Source organism: Bacidia gigantensis (assembly GCF_019456465.1).
Source record: "Bacidia gigantensis strain McMullin 20006 chromosome Unknown contig_304, whole genome shotgun sequence".
Lineage (NCBI taxonomy): Eukaryota > Fungi > Ascomycota > Lecanoromycetes > Lecanorales > Ramalinaceae > Bacidia > Bacidia gigantensis.
Window position 1 is genome coordinate 491,106 of NW_025408609.1, and position 21,842 is coordinate 512,947.

Below are 21,842 nucleotides of genomic sequence, written 5' to 3' on the forward strand. Positions count from 1 at the left end.
TCCCGCCTTCCCTATCCATTTCTCGCTACCCCTCTCACAACGATCCCATATCAAGACTTCTCATTGGCCCTTGTCATGACAGCGTTGAAGGAGGTCTTCCTGCCAACCAGACAGGTCCGATGCCGCGTCCGCCTCGCTCCCTCTCGCAAAGTTCCTTGCGCGACTTTCATGTAAAAGTCGTGTAAGCCATTGTTGAACGGATTTATCTTGATAGGCGCGTGATGCATGACGTTCAACGGTCTCAAGGCCTGAATAGCTGGTGTATCAATCAACCATGTCGTTAATCAAAAGGTTCACCAGGGCCTACAATCGCCTTCTTCATCGAGGTCAGACAATACATTTCACAGGCTTAGAGCGCCGTTGAGGCCCCCATGGCGATGGAACAGCTCTATCAACACAACCTTCGTCTAAGGAAGCGGCGAGGGTCTCCAACCCGTAGATCAAACGACGACAAACCGTGTCCGAGGAATGAATGGTTTTGGTAAGAATTTGAAAATGGAAAGTCTTGGCCAACATATGTGAACGAGGGGGTAGGAAATACGATTAGGGACTATGGTTTGAATCTGTATCGACAAGCAAGTACCCTAGACGACGCTCCAGGCTGGACTCTTGGGTACAAGAAATAGCTCGACGAAGCGAAGTGCGTCGAGCAAGGTGGCAACGACGATGAAGGAGATTGAAAAGGATTGGGAATTGGACGACGATGCAGAGGCCGAGGGAAATATGGGAAGAAGGCATGTCATAGAGAGAAATATTTCGCTTGCTCGCATCAGAATGCGGGTTATGTGCATGAGATAGCCTAAAGGCAAGAGCAAAGACACCATCCTTTCCTCTATACTCTGCAGAGCATTTTTGATGCTCCCAACCCCTTCATCTTCCCAACTCACGCATTCCCTTACTTGCATTTCCTCGATGCGCATAGTATCATGTAAGAACAAAGGCCTCACCACTCTCTACGGTAGGCCGCCAGACATGCCTGTGCCTCCCTGATGCAATCACGTCCCTGCCCTTTCTTCTTCACCTGGCCCTCCTTCCCATCCTTTCCCTCGCCCTGCCCTGCCTTCTCCTTCCCATAGTTTTTTGTTCCTTTTTTCCCTTCCTCATCCTTCTTTCCCTGATCCTCCCCACCCTTCTTCGACGAACTAGACAACGGTGATAAGGCGCGAGGTTTCGCTACCGAGTCAGATGGTGTGGTCGGATCCCAGTCAGGGTGTGCCGCAAGCTCTCTTAGCTCCTCACTGGTTGGCGGGAAGTACGTTGGGAGAGGGATCTTTCGGCGCCGGTAGCGGGAAGGAGGCTCTAGTGGTCCCTCGATGGTCGCTTGAATCGTGAGATGGTTGTTCAAGCCATTGCCGAGGGCTTCGTTCTCCGCAGCCTTCTTTCGTTCTGCCAGGATCTCTGCCGCTCTGGGATGGGCTCTCATCGAGTATTTGGAGGGAGTTGGTCGTTTGATGGCTTGAAAATGTAAGTCTTTCTGCATACAGTGCAAGAGGTATGAGGAAGGGAGTAGGGACTTCGGTTTCTGTCGCCTTGCAATATCTTGTTGACTTTTCTTTCCCAAGCAGGCCCACTGTATCGTGACTTTTTGGTAGGCGACGCCTGGACTGTGTCATTTCCTTCCAAAGCTTGATTTGCAGGGCGTTTTCCAGCCATTCTGGCTGGTACAAAGCGCAAAGTCTTGGGATATATTGACTCTTCAGTGAGGGTACAGTTGCTGAATGGTGATGCGGAGAGAGAGATGCTGCAGGCTAGCGGGAATGTTGTGAAGAGAGCAGGGAATCTCCCGAGAAAATTAGTAACGTGGTACAAGCTGATGCCATTCGTTGCCACCGAAATGACGCGTCTTTGCTGATAGTGCCCATTCAAGAAATTGAGAGAGTTCCAGCAAGAATGAGGCTGACGGAAGAGTTCACCAAACAGTGAAGCCAGATAGTGAATGCCCTTGCTCGTGTTTTGCAGACAGTGAGTGATCATTACACTTTCTCTCGGGTAGAACTACCTCTTCCCTTAGCAGAGCGTTTACCCAAGTGGGAGATTGCGTCTAGGAGTGAAAGACAAGCATCATTTCTCTTCACTCCACCGAGACAGGCTGATTACGAACTCCTCCCGGTGCCGCAGCTCCACGTGGCAAATTGCAAGACACCTCACGAGAGAGTCTTCTAAAGGCTTGTCAGGGAGGCTTCAAGAGACCATGAACTGACCGACATAAGTTGAGAAGGCAGGAAAACTCAGCATACACACGGTTTATGAGCTTGGAAGAAATTAAGGCCCTTACTCTTTTACCCTTTGAACCTGATCTGCTGGCTAGAACATTCGGTGGCGGATAAGTGATTCCGAGTGTTTGTGGCGAAAGCGGGAGCTCACATTCACTTTGATAGCGGATTTGAAGCAGCCAAATCCCGCCCCCTCTTCTTTTCACCTTTCCATCTTCCCATCTTTCCAACATCCACTTCTCTCCAGCATAGAATCTCTTCCATGCTATACACCAAATCTCCAATCGAAACTACTCACTCCAAAATCAGCTCCTTCATCAAATCTGTGTACAAATTGTATTGATTCATACCCTGTGGATTTCTCGCATGTACTTGGTCTACGGCGCGATGATTGTCGTTATTGCTGATAATGAGAAGAAGGCTATTCATATCCGTTCCGTCAGAATTTCCGCGAACTATGAACAATAATGCACAAATACCGTTGCCAGGAAACGAATACCGCATCGCCAAAAAAAGACCACAACGAAAAGGCCAGAAATCAAGGGCCCGCACTGCAAGGAATCAGTGTCCGTTCCATCTCAAGTGCTCGTGTCAGAGACTCTACTGACCCATCTGTAGGTGCAATCATCGAGGCGAGATTAGCAGAAGAATTCAAGACCCAAATGCTACTATTCCATAGCATTGCTCAAGCCAGGCTCTCAGCAGATCTCATCTACCAGGGAATCCAGCAACTTCTTCGACTTGAGCCACAGAATCCCACCCCACCAAAATCCGCGGCCGGCGACAAGATTGCTCAGAAAACCAAAGCAATGCGCGTTGTCGGATCATGGGCTTTGAAACGATACCACAGTCCTGGGGTCACGACCAACATCTCACAAGAGAATAAGAGCGTTTCACAGTTGGATTTGCCATTTAGGGTTGGGAGGGCGTCAAATTCTGATGATCATGAGATGGAAATGTAGATAAATCAGCAGAACTTGATGAATGCTCTTTCTTGTTGCCAATTGCTTGCTATTCTTCCATGCCCTCGTCCGTTGGAACAAGCGGGTTGCCCTTTCCCGTATTTACACATCGTCCTCGTCCAACCGTTTCTTGTACTACAATGGCATGTGTTGCTGATATATCAGGTTCTCAGTGTCGCGACCTCGTCAAGCCTGGAAGCCTTCTCTAGACATGGTTCACAAGGGACCTATGAGATGACTTCAGCGCCTTGCGAATGGGTCTCTGGGCGGGCTTGCTAAGGAGCGTCTTAATGCGTATCCTACAGAAAATACAGCTATGTAGCGGCGTATCAAAAAAGGGCAACGCGAGATACCAATCTTGCCAGCAGTGACCTCCTGGAGTTGCATTCGATACCGGCATACCATTGAAATACAATGTATTCAAAGTTGCACCACAACCGGCCACATCAAGATGTGCCTAACATGAGCAATCAAGAATTACAGACCGTGCAGTAAGCTAGGCGTTTCTTCAACTGCGACTTTTGTGGAGCTTCGCCGGTGGGAGGGCTCCTTTTTCTGTCCTTTCAACTCACCAAGTGGTTTTTTCAGGGTTGTAAAAACGCTCTTCTTGTGGACTCGAGAGGATCGGAACCCTGTTCTTAACGGATACAAATTACGCAAACAAATCGAGAAGCAGAAGGTTGGGTATTGATTCCCAATTATAGCAAAGACATGAGTGTTTTTGCAGGCGGTGTACAATGAAAGGAACCGAAAGACAACAAATGCATGTAATCTCCTGACCGGCCAACTCCTTGCCTTGATGACTCACAAGAAGCCTATCTCATCCGTAGAACTCCCTCGTCAGGATAGAGAGCAGCTATCTTTCATATGGTCGCCGCGGACACTCTCAATTTGAAGGCTGAGTTGCCATAAGTTACAGCAAGGAGGTGCTGGGTATGTTATCCCACGTGAAACGCTGATTAGATGCGAGTCCGGACATTTTCAAAGAGATCTTCATCTACATTTCAAGTCTTCTTTTTCATCTACAAGCTTTAAAAACGACTATCAACATACTGTACCAGTGCATCTTCTGATGAACAATTGAAAGAAAAATCATATACGCTGTCGCAAGTCTCTTCATTTGTCTGCTTGCGAATGCTATCTCATTGATCGCTGGAAGAAACACGCTCTTGGCTTGTGATTATCCAAGCACGTCTGCTCGTTTCGCACCCGACTTGAAGCTTTTCACTCATGGTTTCCTCCATTCAAGATTTCTACTTCACGGTGTCTTGCTCTATGGCATTATCACGGGGACGCAACTCATAGATTCACCGTCTATGTGGCGAAGACATGGCGTGCAAGACATATGTGATATGTTTCGGACGAAGTCACTTTCTAGTACAGCCGAATCGATCCGGGCTAGACCTTTGATTCCCAAACCGAAAAGTGTGAAGCAAAACAAGAGGTATTTCATATCATGCTGAGTATTGCCGTGCTCTATGAATGCCATTTAGCCCAACAATATGGCTTCGACGTGTGAGTAAATACGAACCCACACATGCACACGTGAAGAGGAGAGACATTTTACTGAGTCACCACCGGACCCGTGACCGTGATTGAGGCAGACACACTCAAACAATACGAGGAGACATGCTTATTCTTTTGGTGAATAGCACATGGATGTGGTACAAGTAAATGAGTGTCTGCCACTCGATGGTGCCACTGGGTTTGCTTCATCACTTGTGAGACAGACTCTTGGCAGGTGACTTCCGTTCTGGATCATTGCACTGTTATTTCAAGCAAATCTGATCAGTGGGCGGCGAATTCTAGAGGCTTCACACTCTAGTGAAGTACTGTGTAAATAATGATTCATGAGTGTCTAAGACACCAGAGGTCACGAGCATTGTGAGACCTTGTGATCAGAAATGAACGCTACCTTGCGTGTAATGGGGCCTCCGGGTATAAAAGGATGCTCCTCCCCCGAGCATTTCTTTCTTTCCTCCTTCATGTCACACTACTCCTTGCCAGCCTCCGAGGCCTACGGATAATCCTTTCGAAATATATATACATACTTCTTGTACTGACTGCACTACCATGAGAGACAGTCAGAAGCTGTAAGTAATTTTATGTTCGAGTACTCCATAACGCTTCCACGTTCCTCGAGCTTCCACCCTCACAAGTTTGTGGCTTTCTACATTTTCATCGTACATAAAAAGCTTTCATCTCTTTCTTCTTTTCCTCAATCATGTTTGTCTCGACTCTGACATTCAAGACCACAGTGTCTGGATACTGAAGAGACGATGCACGACTTGACCGAAGACAGTGCACTTATTCTCTCAGTTCTCAATAAGCAGGGCATCCATACAGACTCAGACTTGTCATCCTGGAATGGTGTTGGTATCTCCCCGTCCTCTTCCGCCTGTCGCTGTACAATTTTGTGCAAGACATCCCTTCTCTTTTGAAGCATCTCAAGCCTTTCATACACACAATGCTCTCAGACATGAGAAGAAAGAAGAAGTTCCGCCCTGGTTTAAATGGAGAGATGCATCATTCCACAAAGGACAATTTGCAGACCCTCACTCGGCAGCACACGGGCGCCAACTATACGGGAAACACAGACAAGGCAGAGACAAGCCCAGAGACAATCACAAGCAGGAGATAAAAACACTGCTTTCTCTGCCTTCTCTTCGTATTTCTGGAGCGGTACCAAAAGGTTAAGGGAGTCGCAGTAGCCTTGGAGGAGCTCCTCAAGCATGCGTTCCATTACCTCACAGAGACCCTACCCCCGACCCTGTACCATACAGACCTGGAACTCTTGACTGCCAGTCTTGATATGGGAAGAAGCAAGACACTACGCATCCAAGGACGCAGTCATGGACGAGATCACTAAAACGGCATCTACCCAGTCGGAGTTTTGGGCAGCCAATGCCAGTCAGCATAGCTCATGACGATACCCTTACCAGACACGTCAGCTTGTGCGATCAGCATCAAGAAACCTTTTGCCACGTATGCGAAAGTGTCTCTGGCTCGTCACGAGACTGCTGTGATATTGAAACCGCAGCGGGTACCTACAATTGGGGTTAGTGCCCAAGTACAACAACGGCGGGAGTATACTGGTGGTGTGTCCCGGTGACTTTCCGCTATCCAAAGATCAGAAGTACCACCCGAAGAGACGAAAAGGGGAACTGGAGTTTCACAAGACAAAACCGAGCGCCAGATCAAGCTCCAACTGAACACCGATGGTGAAATGGTATGGGTCGAACCCGGCGACTGGAGATTGATTCCATCCTGGAGATTGGAGGTGGATCCCATCTTGGGGACTGGCGGTGGATACATCTTGGGGACTGGCGGTGGATCCCATCTTGGGGACTGGAGGTCGATCTCATACCCTAAAGCCTTACCCCCACCACCATCCAAAGGTCGAAACGCAACCAGCGGCCGATGGCAAATGGAGAGGGGCAACGATCCTTTTGAGATCCTATGGGAACGTTTCACAGGGATCGATGGTCAAGACGCAGAAGACATAAGGGTACGAAACCCAATCGAAGAACGAAAAGGGTGAGTCGAGGGACAATCCAGCGAGAAGACCACTTGACAACGATACCGAGCTGGGATCCGGTCTCTACCAGAGATTTGGAGCAGCTTTCCCGCCCGAGTCGACCAGGATAAACGAATCTAAGAGGATTGGATCCTCCACAGAGATCGTCGATCTAACCGGCGACTCGGAGAGTGAAAAGCAGGGTGGGATCGCGGATGAAGCTTTCTTGATCTTCCTGCAGCACACGTAGCTCTAAATGGAGAACAAAGTCAGCAAGACCGGGTACAACGATAGACCGGAGAGTAGCATCGCCACAAAGGCATCACGTAAGCCTTTCTTTCTTTAGTACATCACTGTGAGAAGATGTTCCATCACTAACAGCTCCCCAGGCCTATCTGTCTCTAAACGGGCTAAGAAACGAGCCAAGACACCGGAAGCCGAGGAAGTCAAGGAGGAGGCACCGCCGCCAGAAAATCCCCACGGCGGTATAAAACAAACAACCCTCAACACCGGAGGAGAAATGAAGGAAGTCTTCCTGGGGGATTGGAGGTGGATCCCCCACCCCAAACCACCGCCACCTCCCCCAACCAAAGGCCGCAAGAAGGTCGTCAAGCAGAGGAAGGGGGAGATCAAGTGGCAACAACAGAAGCCGACACATAAGGTCGCTCATACCCCCTTGAGATCGTGAATAGGTCGACCATCTTGATATCTGACAGTGATAGCGGCTTGCACCAGGGCCTCAAATCTGGACTCACACCACAAGTGATCGCTGGGTGAATTGTGAACGCAAGTGAATAAAAGTGAGCTGGCATAAATGGCGACGTGCAGCCAAAGTGCACATTATATAAATATATATACAACACAGCAGCCTTCAGGGCTCCTGAAGCCCCTCACACCACCATCAACCGAGAGCAAGCTAGGTTAGAATAATGGTGTGCAGTGGTCCACGAATTGGTCGCATGAAGATGGGCATTGGCTACAAAGTCATCCGAGCAGGTTTCCAAGGAATACCTGAAGAAAACAGAGTGGCGAGACACTGCCTCTAGATATATATAGTATCCGGACACAGATACGTCTAGCGTCAGCAAAAGCTGCCGAGAAGGCGTTCGGGGGAAAGAAGTCGAGGGGCAAAGCCCAGTCGGGCATCACAAATCTGGTAGAAGGTATTGAATTCTCCCCGATGAGAATATACTAGCATGTGCAAGAGGCTAATGATTTCCCTCATAGAGCTGGATCTGAGCCGAGAGGTAGACGAGGAGGTGGAGGAGGAACCCGTGCTCCCTTCGATTAGCAAAGGGAAGGGACGTGCTACGACTCCTCTAAAGGAGGAAGAACCTACAGATGCCGAGCACGCCGGCGAAGAGGTGGCGCCTCCCCGCCCCTACAAGGTGGTGGGAGACCTTGAACCTCGTCGGGACACGGGGGGAGGATGTTAGAAGTATTGCTAGGTGACTGGCGCTGGATACCGTACCCGAAAGAGCCCTCGCCCCCACCCAGAAAAGGCCGAAAACACGTTCACAAGCGGCACAAAGACGAAATCAAATGGGAGAAGCCAAAGCCCGCCAACGGAGTGCTGCCAGGAGACTGGCGCTGGATCCCATATCCAGAACAGCCCTCGCCCCCGCCGCAAAAGCAAACAACGCACACGCGAAGAGTTCGAAGCACGTCTGAACCCCCAAATGTGCGTCGAAGACAGGAATTGCAGGGACGAGGACTGTCTCGGCGCAGCACGTCCATAAGCGTCGGAAGAACGAAATCAAGTGGGAAAACCCAAGACCTTCCGCCAATGGCAAGGTAGAAGGAGGAATTGACCCTCCAAAGGTGAACTGATCTCACTTCAAAGATGTCGATGATAAAGCTACGACTACATCATGACGGAGACTACAGCCGAGATTAGAAGAGAAATGCGGAAAATAGAAATAGATTCCTAGACGATGCTTCCAAAACAGTGGGCGACGGGGCGAGCGCCAACATTATAAATATATATACACGACAACAATCACATCTGTGATCATGACTTGGCGAGGGTCGCCTAAAGGAACAGGATTTGATCACACAAACCGATGCCTTTCCCATGAGTGACGGTGCCGATGAAAACATTTCCTTTTCTCCTGAGACTACACAAAGGACTTGTGAGCTGATTATAGCTACTCGGATCAGCTCCACGCAAATGGGTGAGCGGCTTCCAAACGCCAAAAGAAGATCTACTCGCTCTCCGACTATCAGCATATAGTCTTTCTGCAGCCTCGTGCACTGGCTTCGGTGGTCAGTCTTTCAGAGGGCACGAAAACCACTGCTCATGCACAATGTCGGAATAAAGCTTTGACGAAAGGAAGACCCGATCCTAATGGCGAGGAAAAGCGAGAACAAATTGAAGAACAAGTTGCGAGAGAAGAAAGATCGGCCGCACTTGCTACACACAAGGAGTAGAGTGATGAGTGGGTGACAAGTCGGTGCAGAAGGGATGTGACGCCGCAAATGATGTTGATGACCCGGAGCTCTAGACTTCGATGACGAATCTGATTTCCACTTCTCAATATCGCGCACTGCAATGGAAGCTCAACATTCGCAACGTCAGGATTTAGAATGATGAGTCAGTGCTCTTAACATGCCGCAACGAATGTTGTTAAGCTGAGAATCAAGGTAAGGTGTTGAGTATCTAGAGAAGTCATATCTTGAGAAAGAGATTGCTACATGCGATGGAATGTATTGATCGTGGCCTGATTCATAATGGCACGACCGTCATTGACGTGGATGACCGAGGATGTTTATGTTCCACGGCGGCTGGAAGTATTTCAGGGAGAGGAAGATGGCGGGGTATCCGAGATGAAGACTCATGGAGCTTTGTGTGGTCAGCGGCTCTAGCTCGAATGATCTCATGTAGAACAATGTGATGCTGATGACCGAATTTCTTGAATCGTCCAATTCGATAGTGTCTTGCCTACCTCTGCTTTCGTTCTGAAGAACTCGCTCAATTGTGACAACAATCTGCTGATTTCTTTGAGCTGAGTCGAGGCTTAGGAGCTTTTGCGGAGTTAATAGGGCCTCTTCAAAGGCTACCACGGCATTAGACATCCACTTCATAATTAATTTTGATGCGTTTGCGTCTTTGAAGCAGCATGAAAAGCTGGCATCAAAGAATTGAAATTGGCTAAAATATCTAAATAGCAAAACACAAGAGGCTACTGCATCCTGGAGGTGAAGCGTAAGAGCCACTTTCTGAGGTCTGTCCTTCCCATCGCTGCCCTAGAGGTCCACGAAGTGGAACTGTGTCTCGGTCACTCAATGCAATGTACGCAAGTATTCTCTCGTGAGTTTGCGCAGCTACTGCAAAGAGAGGGTATTGCATCTACTGAGCGAGGTTCTGTGAATTTGTACGTCTTTTCAATGTCCCCATGGAGAGGGCCGAATTTGACCGCGCTTCCAGTAGGATCGAGGGTGGAGAATGTCATGTTCATGGATTTGTCACGCCATCTCCTGAGCCTCGTGAAGTCTGCGATCAAGAGTCCTGGGCCCTTGTCAAAAAGTAAGTCTTTGAAAAACTTTTTCATAGGGTTTTCTTGATCGCCACATCGCTCTAAAGGATGACCGTGTTTAGTCAGGCGCTTAGGCTCAATGTTACCGACAGTCAAAAGAATGGGTGGGGTATCGAGAGCTAAATGTTGCCAATGATTTAATCTTAGCGGAGGATGCCGAGCTTTTGAAGCTGGACGTGTGCTAAAATTCTTGTTTGGTCGAGAACTTTTGAAAGGATCTTGGTACGCCTGCCCTGTCTTGCTTTGCACAAGATCCTCAAGGAGCCAGTACATTGGTCTTACGTCTTTTCCATTTTCTCTTTTGATTGCATTGAGCCTCTCGCTAGCCTTCCTAACAAATAAGTCTCCCGAGAGACGGGTACCTGTCAAGGATATGAAAGCGGACTGATACCATGTCTGTAGGCGCCCGAGAGCATTTGTGTGAGTGAAAAGAGGAAGGTTTGCTTCTGAAAGACCTAGCTCTCGTATGTATTGCAGGCACAAGACCTCCATTATATCCGCGCCATCGCAGAGGAGATGGAGCTGCCTTCGCTCATCATAAATCAGTACAGTCGCGGCAGCTGCCTCTTCCATTGCAAGTCGAGATTCACTTTCAATTGAATGGTTGACTACATAATTATTTACTGCAAATGTCGCGGCAGCTCCAATTTGAGGTGTGTCAGGCAGCGGTACGCTAAGTTGTGCCACAGCTTGAAGCTCTGCAAGGTGCAAGCTCTTGACTGGTCTTTTTGTGAAGTCTGCACTGACCTGCAATTCGTCCCATAGAGCGCTAGTGGCGCTGGATCTGCCCTCCACTTCCCAGCCAAGAATACAGGGCGTTGTTGTTAAAAGTCGTTCTCCGGGTTCGTTGGCGTCTGTAGCCACGCACAAGTTCTTATTACAAAGGGTTCCGTCGCATGGAGCTGTCTCGCGAGTCACGTGCCACAGCAGCCATTGCTCGATCTTGATTTTGCATTGAAGGAAATGACCACTTTTAGCCGTGAATGTGCAAAAACACCCCGGGATTCTTCGTAAATCGTTACCAAGCATGGACCACATTGCTGCCGCAGTAAGATACAAGCCATCTTTCGCGGAACCCAATCCATTCCCCTCGGCACTCGAGATGACTCGCGTGACTGACGCAGACGAATCGCTGTTAAAACTCTCGTGCACAAGAATATTACCTTCTAAAAGAACATCGCGCCAACAATTGAAATGATCAACTTGCGTATCCGTAATTCCACTCGCTGATGCAGGCCCTGGTGGGTCTCTCCCAGTATCCTCCCGCGTAGGTCGTTTCTGCTTCAGTCTGATATATCTCCTTTTTCCCTCTACTACTTCCTCCACGCTCGGCAGCAAAGAATTGTATACAGACCTTGGCGGTTCTCGCTCAACTTTCTGTTGACCAGTTGTAGATGTAGCAAACGGCGGGACAATCTCGTCCCCAAGAGCAATTGTAAGCCAATCTAGCAGGCTCTTTACCTCCCTCATTTCCTCTGCTTCATTGGACATGTGTAACCGCCATTCGCCGTCCTGCGATTCACCGTCGTAGCTCGGAGAAGCAAAGAGAAAATTGTCGGTATCGAAATCTAGGCTTGCTCTAAGTTGTTGCTTGTACCCTGATTTCAATGAACGCTTTCGGTATTCGCAGTATCCGAAATGTCCGTCTCTACCAGCTCTCGCTCGCAAGGAAATCTCTAACACCTTCAGAATGATCCAAAGCAAGGCTGATAAGTCCTCGCCAAGAGTTGTAAGAGCAGCTTCGGCAATTGTCACCATGGTCGTCAACCCTTGCGCAGTTCTCAGAAGGACTGCTTGGCCAACGAGATGTGGGGCTGGCAGGCTTTTCAGTTGCAGGATGACCCTAGGTGGAACTGTGATGTTCCCAAATGCTAAAGGCGCATGGAAGACTTGGTCGGCGTCTGCTCTAGTTGCAGTTATAAAGCTAAAGTGCGAGCGGGCCATGGACTCTTTAATCGGGGAATGATTGCCCCAAATATCTCCCGGCAAGCATGTCGCTCGGGCCATATCTTTCAGGAAATGCTCTGAACGGTCCATTTTCTCAACCGCGAAGGCTCTTGAAGACCACCAGCCATTTGAGCAGACCAATTGGTTAGTCTAATCTAGGATCAGAATTATTATCAACGGTTCAACTTAAGATTCAAAGCAACCATCAAGGTAGCGATTCGATTTCAAACCCAAAGCATCAACATTTTGATTAGACTATTGGCGATGTAAGCGGCTTTATTGATTGATAGTCGGTCAATTCCGAGGGCCAAATCAAGTATCAGCACTTTGGTTCGGTCTACAATACCACTGCCGATCTAATGATTTGCCCTGAAGAGTCTTGTCTGGGCTGTAACCAGAACTGTTGAGTCGATTGGCACCCCGTGTGCCTGACACAATTTTGCGAGGACGCTTTCTCAGCAGTCTGAAGCAGCAATGAAGAAAAAAATGACCAGGCTGAGGTCTACCTTGTGGTCAGATCAGCCAATGCATGGCGGGCCGTGCTAGGGTGCCCACCATCAGGCTTGAGTGCTTTTCGCGGTCGTGAGCGAACAAATCACCTGAGGCACTAGAATTCATTCAGTAAAGGTAGATGCAAAAAGTCTTTAGATGGCTACGCACTCGACATGACTGATATATGATGCATCTCGGGTTTCCACATCTCTGAGAAAGTTATACGCACTGTAGAACATTCGTGAGCGAGATCTCCCAGGGACGAAGTACGCACATTTTGTCCTAGATGCGCAATCTGAATACCCGCTCTGTCCTTCACCATGATTGGCCCGATCTTTGTGGCGCTGAATGACTAATCAGGACGCGATTGTAAACATCCCGCCCTCACTGAAAAAGTAAACACCATCCATACATCCACCGCCCCCTTGCATTGCTTCCATCCATCCCTTTCCGAAACTCGAAAAGCTGCTCATCGCTGTCGCACAAGCCCCGCGACGCCATCCCACATATCAGCCGCAATGGCGACCGGCGTCGAATGGCTGCAAAAGCAGAAGAAAAGCGAGCTAGCTGAGCTAGCCGGACAGGTTGGGATGAAGAGGTAATGCGCCCTGCTTCACACGTCCTGCGTCTTATGTCCCATGCTCGCCGTCACCTGTCCCTTCGGGTCACCTAGCTAACCTCTATCACTTATCTCTCTAGCTATGAGCGCATGAAGAAATCCGAACTAGAAGTCGCCCTTGAAGACCACCTGCGCACGCACCAATCCTCATATGCCTCCAACCCCAGCACAGCAGCCTTCTATCAGGGCGTCGACCCTGCCTCACCGGTAAAGCACAGAGGCGGTAAAGCCGTGTCAGGCGGAAAGGCCGAAGATGAGAAAAAGCCGCGCCAGCGCCGGCAGACAATGAAAGCGAAGGAGGAAGCTGAAGGGTACACCTCCCCACCCACATCCCGCTATCATCCACCTACAGCACCTCTGTCCTATACCCATAAGACCCCCAAGTCTACGACCTTCTAAAACAAGAACCCTGCTAACCCCTCCCCCGGCACAGCTCAACAACCTCCTCAACCACCACCCCCGCCCGCAGCAGCACGCTCAACCTCGCGCAACGCGTACCCCTCCCCCCCTCGCCCGCCGCCCTCGCAAACGCAATCGACATCCGCACCACCTCCCTCCGCGCCTCCCTCTCCAGCACCCTCTCCTCCCCGCGCCTAACCCGCTACGCGCTCTCGACGCGCGACTTCGCCTCCTCCAGCGTCTCCCTCACTCTGATAACGCTGCTTCTCGAACTCTGGGGCCTGCGCTACGAGGTCCTGCCCTTCAAGTACGCGTTCACTATCCCTGCGATTCCGGCGTTGGGTATTGCGGCCATCAATGTGGCGGCGCCGGACTTTTTTGCGTTGTTGACCGCGGCGTTTTGGGGGCCGGTGTTGGTGTGGGCGGTTACGAGTGTGGGCGTGCCGCTTGTCGGGGCTTGGGTTGTGAATTTGCAGGGGGCGAATGCGAAAAAGGGGGTGCGAGGGCTGATGTTGTTAGTTTTAATGTTGTCAAGGCGTTGGTGGCATGGATTGTGTTTTCGAGGCATGGGGTTGAGGGGGAGGCGGTGGAGGTTGTGGGGAGAGGTGTCCCGGGTGGGGCGACGGGGTTGCTTGTGGGCGCGTTTGTTGGGGGGTTGGCGGGGGTTTATGAGGCTCTGTTGATGAAGTAGGGGTTGGCGTTTGAGGACAGGGTGGATGGAGAGGAGAGGTGCGAGTCGTTGGAGTGGGGAAGGGGAGGGAAGACAGAAAGCGGTCACGCAGGGATCGTTAGCTTCGTGGAAAATGGAAGTTTTGGGAGGTTGGGCTAGAGAGACCACTGTATATGACTGATGTTGGAAAGCGGGAAAGGGTGCCAATTTCGACATCGGCGTTCTAAGGACTCCATATGACCTGAGATTTTCTTTCACTGCTATCATGGGGAAGGCTATACTCAGGGCATATTTATGATACCGCGAGCCTTACAAGTCCACTGTAAATGCGGACTTGGCTCACTGTTTGACGCGTTTGCTTGGATTGTAAGTTTTAGTGAATCGATTGAGTAATGGTTTTTCTATGTACCTCGCCTGATGTGGCCCTTTCACCAACTCACTGTTTATATGTCGTATTCTATTGTGGACTATGCCGACATCTTCAGCATTTGTGAGAGTTTCGTATTTGTCGCTAGTCATTAGGGTTTCACACCGTACGCAGCTGGTCATTACCATTGGCAGGAGGTTTAACCAGAGTGACACCTCACCATCAGGCCAAGGAAAATTGCTGTCCTCAAGTGTCTTGGTGCAACGATGCCAGAACGTCTCAAAGCCTTGCACACCTGCTGCCCTGGCCCAAGAAGTTGTCTCGCTTCCTTGTGGACCTGTTGGTGGATAGGTCAGCATTTCTAACCTCTTAAAGCAGGCTATACTAGATGGTTCTACGATGCACTTCTTCGAAATCTAGGCTGTCAATGGTATGAGCCTTGAGGCTGAGTGTATTCCGGCAAGAGGGTATGTTGGTGCCTGAATTGGAACAGGCATATCTCGACAGAGAAAGTGGGAGCCGTGATTCGTATTCGGCGTCAGGAAAAGAAATCATCTCTTGATGAAAGAAGCTGAAATGATTTCATGGAAGGTAAACAACATTCTCTAGACTATGTGATTGATGTTGTCTTCTACCTCTTGAGACCATCCAGTACCCGAAGTTCAAGTTATACCCTTCTGAACAATCCACTAGATCATTTGCGCGGCCGTCAACGCCTTCCCATTCGCACCACGACCACCAGTCGGCCAATACTTAGCCACAATATCCTCGGTCTTGGTGGTCGGCAAGTTGGTTTTGTGAGCAATGTTGTAGAGCCATACCTGAAAGATGTTTTCATAAGGGTAAGTGTCAGGAGTGTTAATGCGCCATGTCCAAATCCCCCGACTCTCGGATGTAGCTTCGAATGCAGCATCCAGAATCAGTTGTTTCACCAGAGGGAAGGGGAAGGTAGCATTTTTGTTCGGCGTCTCGGAGCTGAACCCCCAATTCAATTTGGAGTATGTAAGCCTTGGAATCGCTTGTGTGTAGTTCAAGGGTAGGGTAAAACGGCCACCATCATAGTTCTGCATAATAATGTAGTCCACGGATTGTGCCACGCTTGGATCATTGAGATAGTTAGTCCAGGCTGGTGTGATTGACACAGAGAATTTCGGCGCACCACCACCGCCAGGCGTGGTACCAAGCTTAGCACTCAGATTATTGAGGCTCGTACGCACTGCGACGAGGATTTTTGGAAGGGGCGGCTGCATTGTTCCATACTCAACATCCACATCCCATCCATTGATTCGAGCAGATACGTCGTCACCACCTGCTGGGATTGAAGGTAACGTTGCATTGTACCAAGTGTTGATAGAGTTTGCGACCGAGTCAGCATATGTGCCGATACTGTTCAAGTTGTTGTTGAAGATTCTAAAATCCGCCTGGCCAGGGGGGGCAGCAGGTTCGCCGTAGAATTGAAGTGCAATGATCTTGATGTTGGGGTTCTGGGTACGAGCAGATTGAATTACCCACTTGAAGCGATTCGTCAGATCACCATTGGTGACCGTCGACAACGCGAACGAATAGTCGTTACTATTGATGAAGAATGAACTAACAAATAGCACGTCAATCGCATCAAAACGTATGGATTGCCATTCATTCGGAATCGTCCCCCAGGTGTACTGCGGCCCTTGTGGGGGACCAGGTTCTAGAATGAAAATGTGAGACTCGACGGATGGTGACGGCTAAGGATCGTCAGCTATGTTGCTGTTGTTAGCTATGGGTCGTGAGAAGAGGCCAAAGTCAGCAGTATACGTTGAAGGCAAGAGAGGATGCGATAAGGAAGAAAAAATTGTAGTGGCAACGAGCTCAATCCAACGGCACCCAAAATTGAAGGACCAGAATCGATACTCCAGCGGTCTTGCGGGCGTTGATTGATGCTTCGATGGGGAGATGGTACTTTATACATTAAGACAATTGACAAAACGCAGATCGATCCCCATCAAATGTTACGCGTCATAACGCATACTGGTCACAAGCCACATCGTATAACTCAGGTCGTTTCGCTCCGCATCAGGCCTGGCGAGACCAGTCCAGAGTCGCAGTCCATCCCAAAGCGGAAAGATTTGATGCTGCACTTCCTTCAGACCCTTGAGATTTACTTAGGCACAAGTCCCGGGTGACGCCACAACGGACAATGTTAAGCTGAGATGTCCACAAACAGTTTTAAGCCAAGTGTGCCGCAATCTAGACCAGGTCGGCGCTGTAGGAATACCTCTAGCTTGGCCCTCCACCCACATAGGTGACGCTACGGCTATTACTAGGGCTGCTGTCACATTGCATCGACCAATGGTGCTGCGATGCATTGATAGCATGAGATAAGCCCAGTCTCGAAACAGCCATGGTCCAAGTCCACGAACACGCGTTCGAGCTAGCGAATATGCCATCACTTCACAGCTATCGCGCAGCCGCTCAGAGATGCCGTACTCCCCCCCAAAAGTTACACAGGACAGACAATCAGATTTATCTCTTCTCTCGATAATCGGGCGTGGAAACAGTTCACGCCAATTAGCTAGACTTGGCTTTGGTAAGACTGAGCTTAATCCGGCGCCGCCGGCTCCGGAAAGGTTAGCATTTGTCTTTTTGCCATCGATGCATGGATTTCCTCGCCTGACTATTCAACCGGTGATTCATTGGCAAGATTAAGGAAAGAGTGCTGGCCTAGCAGTTCCTGTAGTAGACTTTTGTGATGGTAGTATCGAAAAGGATGGCGATTGAGACGCATAGTCGCCGGCAGGTGCACCAGGAAGTGTGACAATGTCGTGCATGTAGCATGGCCAGACATCTATTATTAAAGATAGCTGGTCAAAGTCCTTTCCAATTCCTCTCACTTCAGACATCGTGTCACCTGCTTGTCAGATCGCGATCGATGGATTCCAATGACTCTAACAATTTCCCAGTGGTGTTGAACCCGTGTTCTGTGGCAACCTCCCTCGGGCTTGCTCCGTCCTTGTTCTTTGCAAAAACGTTTGCTCCACGTGAATGGAGCAGATCAACAAAGAAGATACTGCCTGTCCGCGCTGCCTTATGAAGAGCCGTTTCACCATCAAGGGTGCTTTGAGTATCGACGGGAATTTGGCACGCGTCATCATCGAGGAGATACTCAATGACTGAAGTTGAACTGCCCAAGACTGCTAGATGTAAGACCGTTAGCCCGTCACGATCCGTAGCCTCAAGATTTGCACCTCTGCTCAGCAAGAGTTTGACTACGTCGAGATTGTCAAGCACGGTAGCTAAATGCAGTGGCGTATTATTGCCCTGTAAGTTTTGGAGTCTGTCGTTGAAGTGAATATTCCTCTGCTGACTTATGGTCAGTGGATCAATCTCAGCGCCGTGATCGAGAAGCAACTGGACAGCTCGCATGGGGGATCTCCATATTGCCTCGTGCAGGGGCGCCCATCCCTCGTTATCGGCGAGGTGAACACCGGCACCATAGCTTAACAGTATCTCCACGATAGAAACATTACCCCACATGAGTGCCTCATGTAGTGGTGTTCTTGATGTTGTGGTCAATGCATTGATGAAAGCCCCGCGATCAAGGAGAAGCTTGACAAGATCTTGATTTCCAACACTTGCTGCCAGATGCAATGGAGTGCAACCTTTTTTACGATCCCATATTCTTCCATGACTAGGCATAGCTTTGGCTTCGATATCTGCTCCAGCATTCAGAAGTGCTGTGGCAGATTCTTCATTGCCGAACTCTGCGGCTGTATGAAGAGCGGATCTGCCATCTTTTCCATAGGATATAATGGCGCCTCTTGCAAGAAGTAATTTGGTCACTGCCCCGGTTCCGCTGGTAGCAGCCGCGTGCAAAGCTGTCTTGTCACGATTATTTTTAATCATCACGTCAAGCCCTTGATCGAGAATGAGCCTGACAAGGTCTTCGGAGTCATTAGAAGCGGCTACATGCAAAGCGGTATCGCCAGCGCTATCCTTTGCAGCATAATCGAATCCTCTTTCAATAAGAGCTTTAGCGACCGAAAGCAGATCAAAAGTGGCAGCAACCTGAAGCCCCATCACAGTCTTTAGATCTTCCTGTGGTATCATTTGCTCTCCGTACTCGGTGGACTGTGCAGCCTGTAACGAGCAGGCTAGGTTTTTAGCAGCACCCATGAACTTCAGCGTCAATGGCAGAAGCTCTTCTTCCGGAGGTCCTCGCAAATGATTTCCCCAATAGAGAGAGGCATAAGCGAGGAACTGGTTCGCATGAAGTCGGGACGACAGCTGATTTTTGCTGGATACTGGTCCTGTGCAAAATTGATCGAAGAGAAGGTAGGTCAGACAAGTCCTCGAGATATCTGTTTGCGCAACTGGAAACGACGTTCTTTGAAACCGCTTGAGGTATTCCGCCGTGCTGTAGTGACACAGACGAACCACTTGGCTGTTGGGGTCAACGACAACAAGCCCCGCACAAACAGATGTCAAGAGGTCTTGGTCCGGAAGAGCACTATGGTCCAGGTCTTTTGCATTTGGTTCAACTGCAATTGCCTCTTGTAGTTCACACAATCTTAGTGGCCTCATAGCGAATAATATCCAAGAAAGAACCTGCTCGGCCAGCCTTTGATCATCGTCCGTCTGGTCTTTGATTCTTGATATTGCTTCATCATATGTCGCGTCTAATCCACGTGGTAATGTACACAATGTCTGCCGGATGGTCTTTTGGCTAGTCTTCAACATAAGGGCGTCCATGTGGAGCTGGGCAAGCAGAAACCTGAGTCAGTGTCAGCTAGTCAAGGCAATGACGCGTGTTCTGCTTGTGCCGTACATCTTGTCCGCATTCTCCACAACGTTTCGCTCGATGTCCTTCTTTAGCATCTCGTCAGAATTGACGTATCGGGCCAACCGACCACTTCGTGCTATGCGACCCATGACGTAAGCTTGCACATCTGCTCGATTTGCACAAATCTCCAAAACAGGAGCTTCTTTAAAGGCGCGTGCTATGCTGTCTGAGAACCTCGATGTCACGATCAAGCATATTCTAGGCTGTAGCTCTTGGAGCTGTCTGATAAATGTTTCACGAGTCTCCTCATTGGTGCACTCATCGAGGGCGTCAACGAAGAGGTAGACATTTTCATATCGGTCGATTTCCTGGCTCAGTATTCTTGCAATGTCTTTGACTTTTGGCCGGGTGCCTTTGTTGACGTGTTTCTCGTAGAGCTGTCTAACTTCGCTGTTGTCAACGGTTTCATATTGGAAAATTTGCCTCCAAACGCTGGCAAGAAGATTTCCTAGAGTCTGCTTGTTCTGCTCTTTGTAATTGCAGTAAACGTATGCAACACCAATTTTGCGATACAGTTGGATTTTTTGAAGCTCGTAGACGTAGTTCACAGCAATAGATCTGTGAGTATGGATTAAGAGCAATAATCATCAGGCTAGATCCGTAGCACATACGTGAGTATGGTTTTACCCGCTCCGGCTGTCAAGACTCGCTCAATTAGGACTTGATGAAGAAGTATGATCATGGCATTAAAAATTGAAGGGGGCCTTACGAATACCAGGGCACCAAAGAGTTCCGCCCTTGCTGGTGAGCCATTCTTGAAATGAGGCTGACTCAAGAAACCATTGACCCGTGCCTGCCTCTCTCTTCTCGAAGTAGTCGTCCTGTGTTTGAAAAAAGGTTAAAGGCGAAAGCCATTCGATGACTGTGCGACTTTCGGATGCTATCCACGTATCTTAGCTTTCGGCACTACAAAGATTGTACATAAACAGACAAAAGAGACGCTATACCGGCATTGTTGATGTGTAAATCCCTTACTCGGTCTGTGACATCCGCCACGTTTCCTATTAATGATGATAGTCCTGCTGTATCTTCTCGAATTTTTTCAAGTAGGGTCCTGATCAGAACGTCAAATTTGCTCCTGGGTGAAAGGTGAGTGTTGTTTATGGAATTAAATACAGACTATCATCCTGTAAAGCAAGGTGAAAGAGAGACTTTTGTCGTTCAAGAGTAGAAAGAGTGGCCCTTATTTCTTCGTTTTTGAACGGCCAGGAGATCACTCTGACAGCCTCACGGACAGTTTTCAGCTTGCCATCTTTCGGCGCCAATCTAGAGGCTAATTGCTCGAGCAATCGTTCAAATCGCTCGAGAGGCCCATCAGAGCCGCCAAGCAACTGGACTGAGGTTCCATGGCTTCCTCTATTTCCTTGTTGATCAAGGCGTTCTTTGATTATATAGAGCGGTAAACAAGCAGCGCTAAGTTCATCACGTAGCCGTACACGCTCGTGAGGGGCATTCTTGACATTATGGAGGTAGTCAAAGACCTTAGTACTCAAATGAAGCACTGCAATTATGCTAGCTGCAATACTGAGTGGGTCAGCCATCCTCCAAGGGAGAAGGATTGGGATGAAATTGATCTGGCCCCTCTGAGTTACGAGTTACTGGACATTGTTGGAACTGGACACCGTAGAATTAAGGCTTTTCGGTGCCAAGACATCTAGATCTTCTCTTCCATTCAATCCTTTGAGCATCATCACCTTAACGAACCATTGGCAATCCGCTGTAAGATTCATCGTCCTTCCAGCCAGTCGAAGGAGAACGAATTCAGCGCTGAAAGGCCTGATTTGGACTGTGACACGAGCCAGACCATAACACACAGCACGAAACAGCTATCCATACAGCACGACGGCAAGCTGGTGTCGTGCGAGCACCACACGTCTGAGTCTCACGAAGCCAACACCCCCAAAACCTCACAGCTACCTCAGCAAATGCTTTCAGAAGCCCGTCCGCCAACATAAACCACTCCATCACAAACCTCGCCTACGCATTCCGCTCTTCAAACCCTCAGCTCTAAGCACCCCACAACCTCTCAAAACCCACCACTCAACCCCTCAACGCAACCTCCTCACCACCAAAATGTCCAACCCCCTCTCAATAACCGACATCCCCACCCTCCACGATCTCTACCGTTCCTCCTCCCTCTCAGCCCCCTCAGACCCCACCACACCCTTCCCCCCCTCCTCCCCCCTCAACGCCTCCATCTCCCTCATCCGCACCTCAATAACCACGCTCTCCACAACCTGCATCGTAAACGCAGCCAACACCTCCCTCCTCGGCGGCGGCGGCGTCGACGGCGCAATCCAC

At 49.4% G+C, this 21,842-nt stretch overlaps 8 protein-coding genes across 8 annotated transcripts; 4 read left to right on the top strand and 4 right to left on the bottom strand.

The window, feature by feature from the left end:
- Nucleotides 1–943: 943 nt before the first annotated feature.
- Nucleotides 944–1,480, bottom strand: KY384_008782 (uncharacterized protein; the record flags this gene model as incomplete). Its single annotated transcript, XM_044817269.1, has 1 exon — nt 944–1,480. One exon carries the CDS (start codon nt 1,478–1,480, stop codon nt 944–946), a length of 537 nt encoding a protein of 178 aa, XP_044665864.1.
- A 1,099-nt stretch (nt 1,481–2,579) lies between these two features.
- On the top strand, nt 2,580–3,175 carry KY384_008783 (uncharacterized protein; the record flags this gene model as incomplete). Its single annotated transcript, XM_044817270.1, has 2 exons — nt 2,580–2,651; nt 2,702–3,175. The coding sequence occupies 2 exons, from the start codon at nt 2,580–2,582 to the stop codon at nt 3,173–3,175; spliced, it is 546 nt and encodes a 181-aa protein (XP_044665865.1).
- Nucleotides 3,176–6,602: 3,427 nt separating this feature from the next.
- On the top strand, nt 6,603–6,942 carry KY384_008784 (uncharacterized protein; the record flags this gene model as incomplete). Its single annotated transcript, XM_044817271.1, is given in 2 exon segments — nt 6,603–6,683; nt 6,703–6,942. 2 exon segments carry the CDS (start codon nt 6,603–6,605, stop codon nt 6,940–6,942), a joined length of 321 nt encoding a protein of 106 aa, XP_044665866.1.
- A 6-nt stretch (nt 6,943–6,948) lies between these two features.
- Nucleotides 6,949–7,380, top strand: KY384_008785 (uncharacterized protein; the record flags this gene model as incomplete). The annotated part of the gene is made up of 2 exons (XM_044817272.1): nt 6,949–7,018; nt 7,082–7,380. The coding sequence occupies 2 exons, from the start codon at nt 6,949–6,951 to the stop codon at nt 7,378–7,380; spliced, it is 369 nt and encodes a 122-aa protein (XP_044665867.1).
- Nucleotides 7,381–9,970: 2,590 nt separating this feature from the next.
- On the bottom strand, nt 9,971–12,172 carry KY384_008786 (uncharacterized protein; the record flags this gene model as incomplete). The annotated part of the gene is made up of 1 exon (XM_044817273.1): nt 9,971–12,172. The coding sequence occupies one exon, from the start codon at nt 12,170–12,172 to the stop codon at nt 9,971–9,973; it is 2,202 nt and encodes a 733-aa protein (XP_044665868.1).
- A 1,013-nt stretch (nt 12,173–13,185) lies between these two features.
- Nucleotides 13,186–13,685, top strand: KY384_008787 (uncharacterized protein; the record flags this gene model as incomplete). The annotated part of the gene is made up of 2 exons (XM_044817274.1): nt 13,186–13,265; nt 13,367–13,685. The coding sequence occupies 2 exons, from the start codon at nt 13,186–13,188 to the stop codon at nt 13,683–13,685; spliced, it is 399 nt and encodes a 132-aa protein (XP_044665869.1).
- Nucleotides 13,686–15,411: 1,726 nt separating this feature from the next.
- KY384_008788 (uncharacterized protein) lies at nt 15,412–17,601 on the bottom strand (the record flags this gene model as incomplete). The annotated part of the gene is made up of 2 exons (XM_044817275.1): nt 15,412–16,312; nt 17,483–17,601. 2 exons carry the CDS (start codon nt 17,599–17,601, stop codon nt 15,412–15,414), a joined length of 1,020 nt encoding a protein of 339 aa, XP_044665870.1.
- A 4-nt stretch (nt 17,602–17,605) lies between these two features.
- On the bottom strand, nt 17,606–21,082 carry KY384_008789 (uncharacterized protein; the record flags this gene model as incomplete). Its single annotated transcript, XM_044817276.1, has 5 exons — nt 17,606–19,472; nt 19,527–20,099; nt 20,153–20,201; nt 20,257–20,421; nt 20,662–21,082. The coding sequence occupies 5 exons, from the start codon at nt 21,080–21,082 to the stop codon at nt 17,606–17,608; spliced, it is 3,075 nt and encodes a 1,024-aa protein (XP_044665871.1).
- Nucleotides 21,083–21,842: the final 760 nt, after the last annotated feature.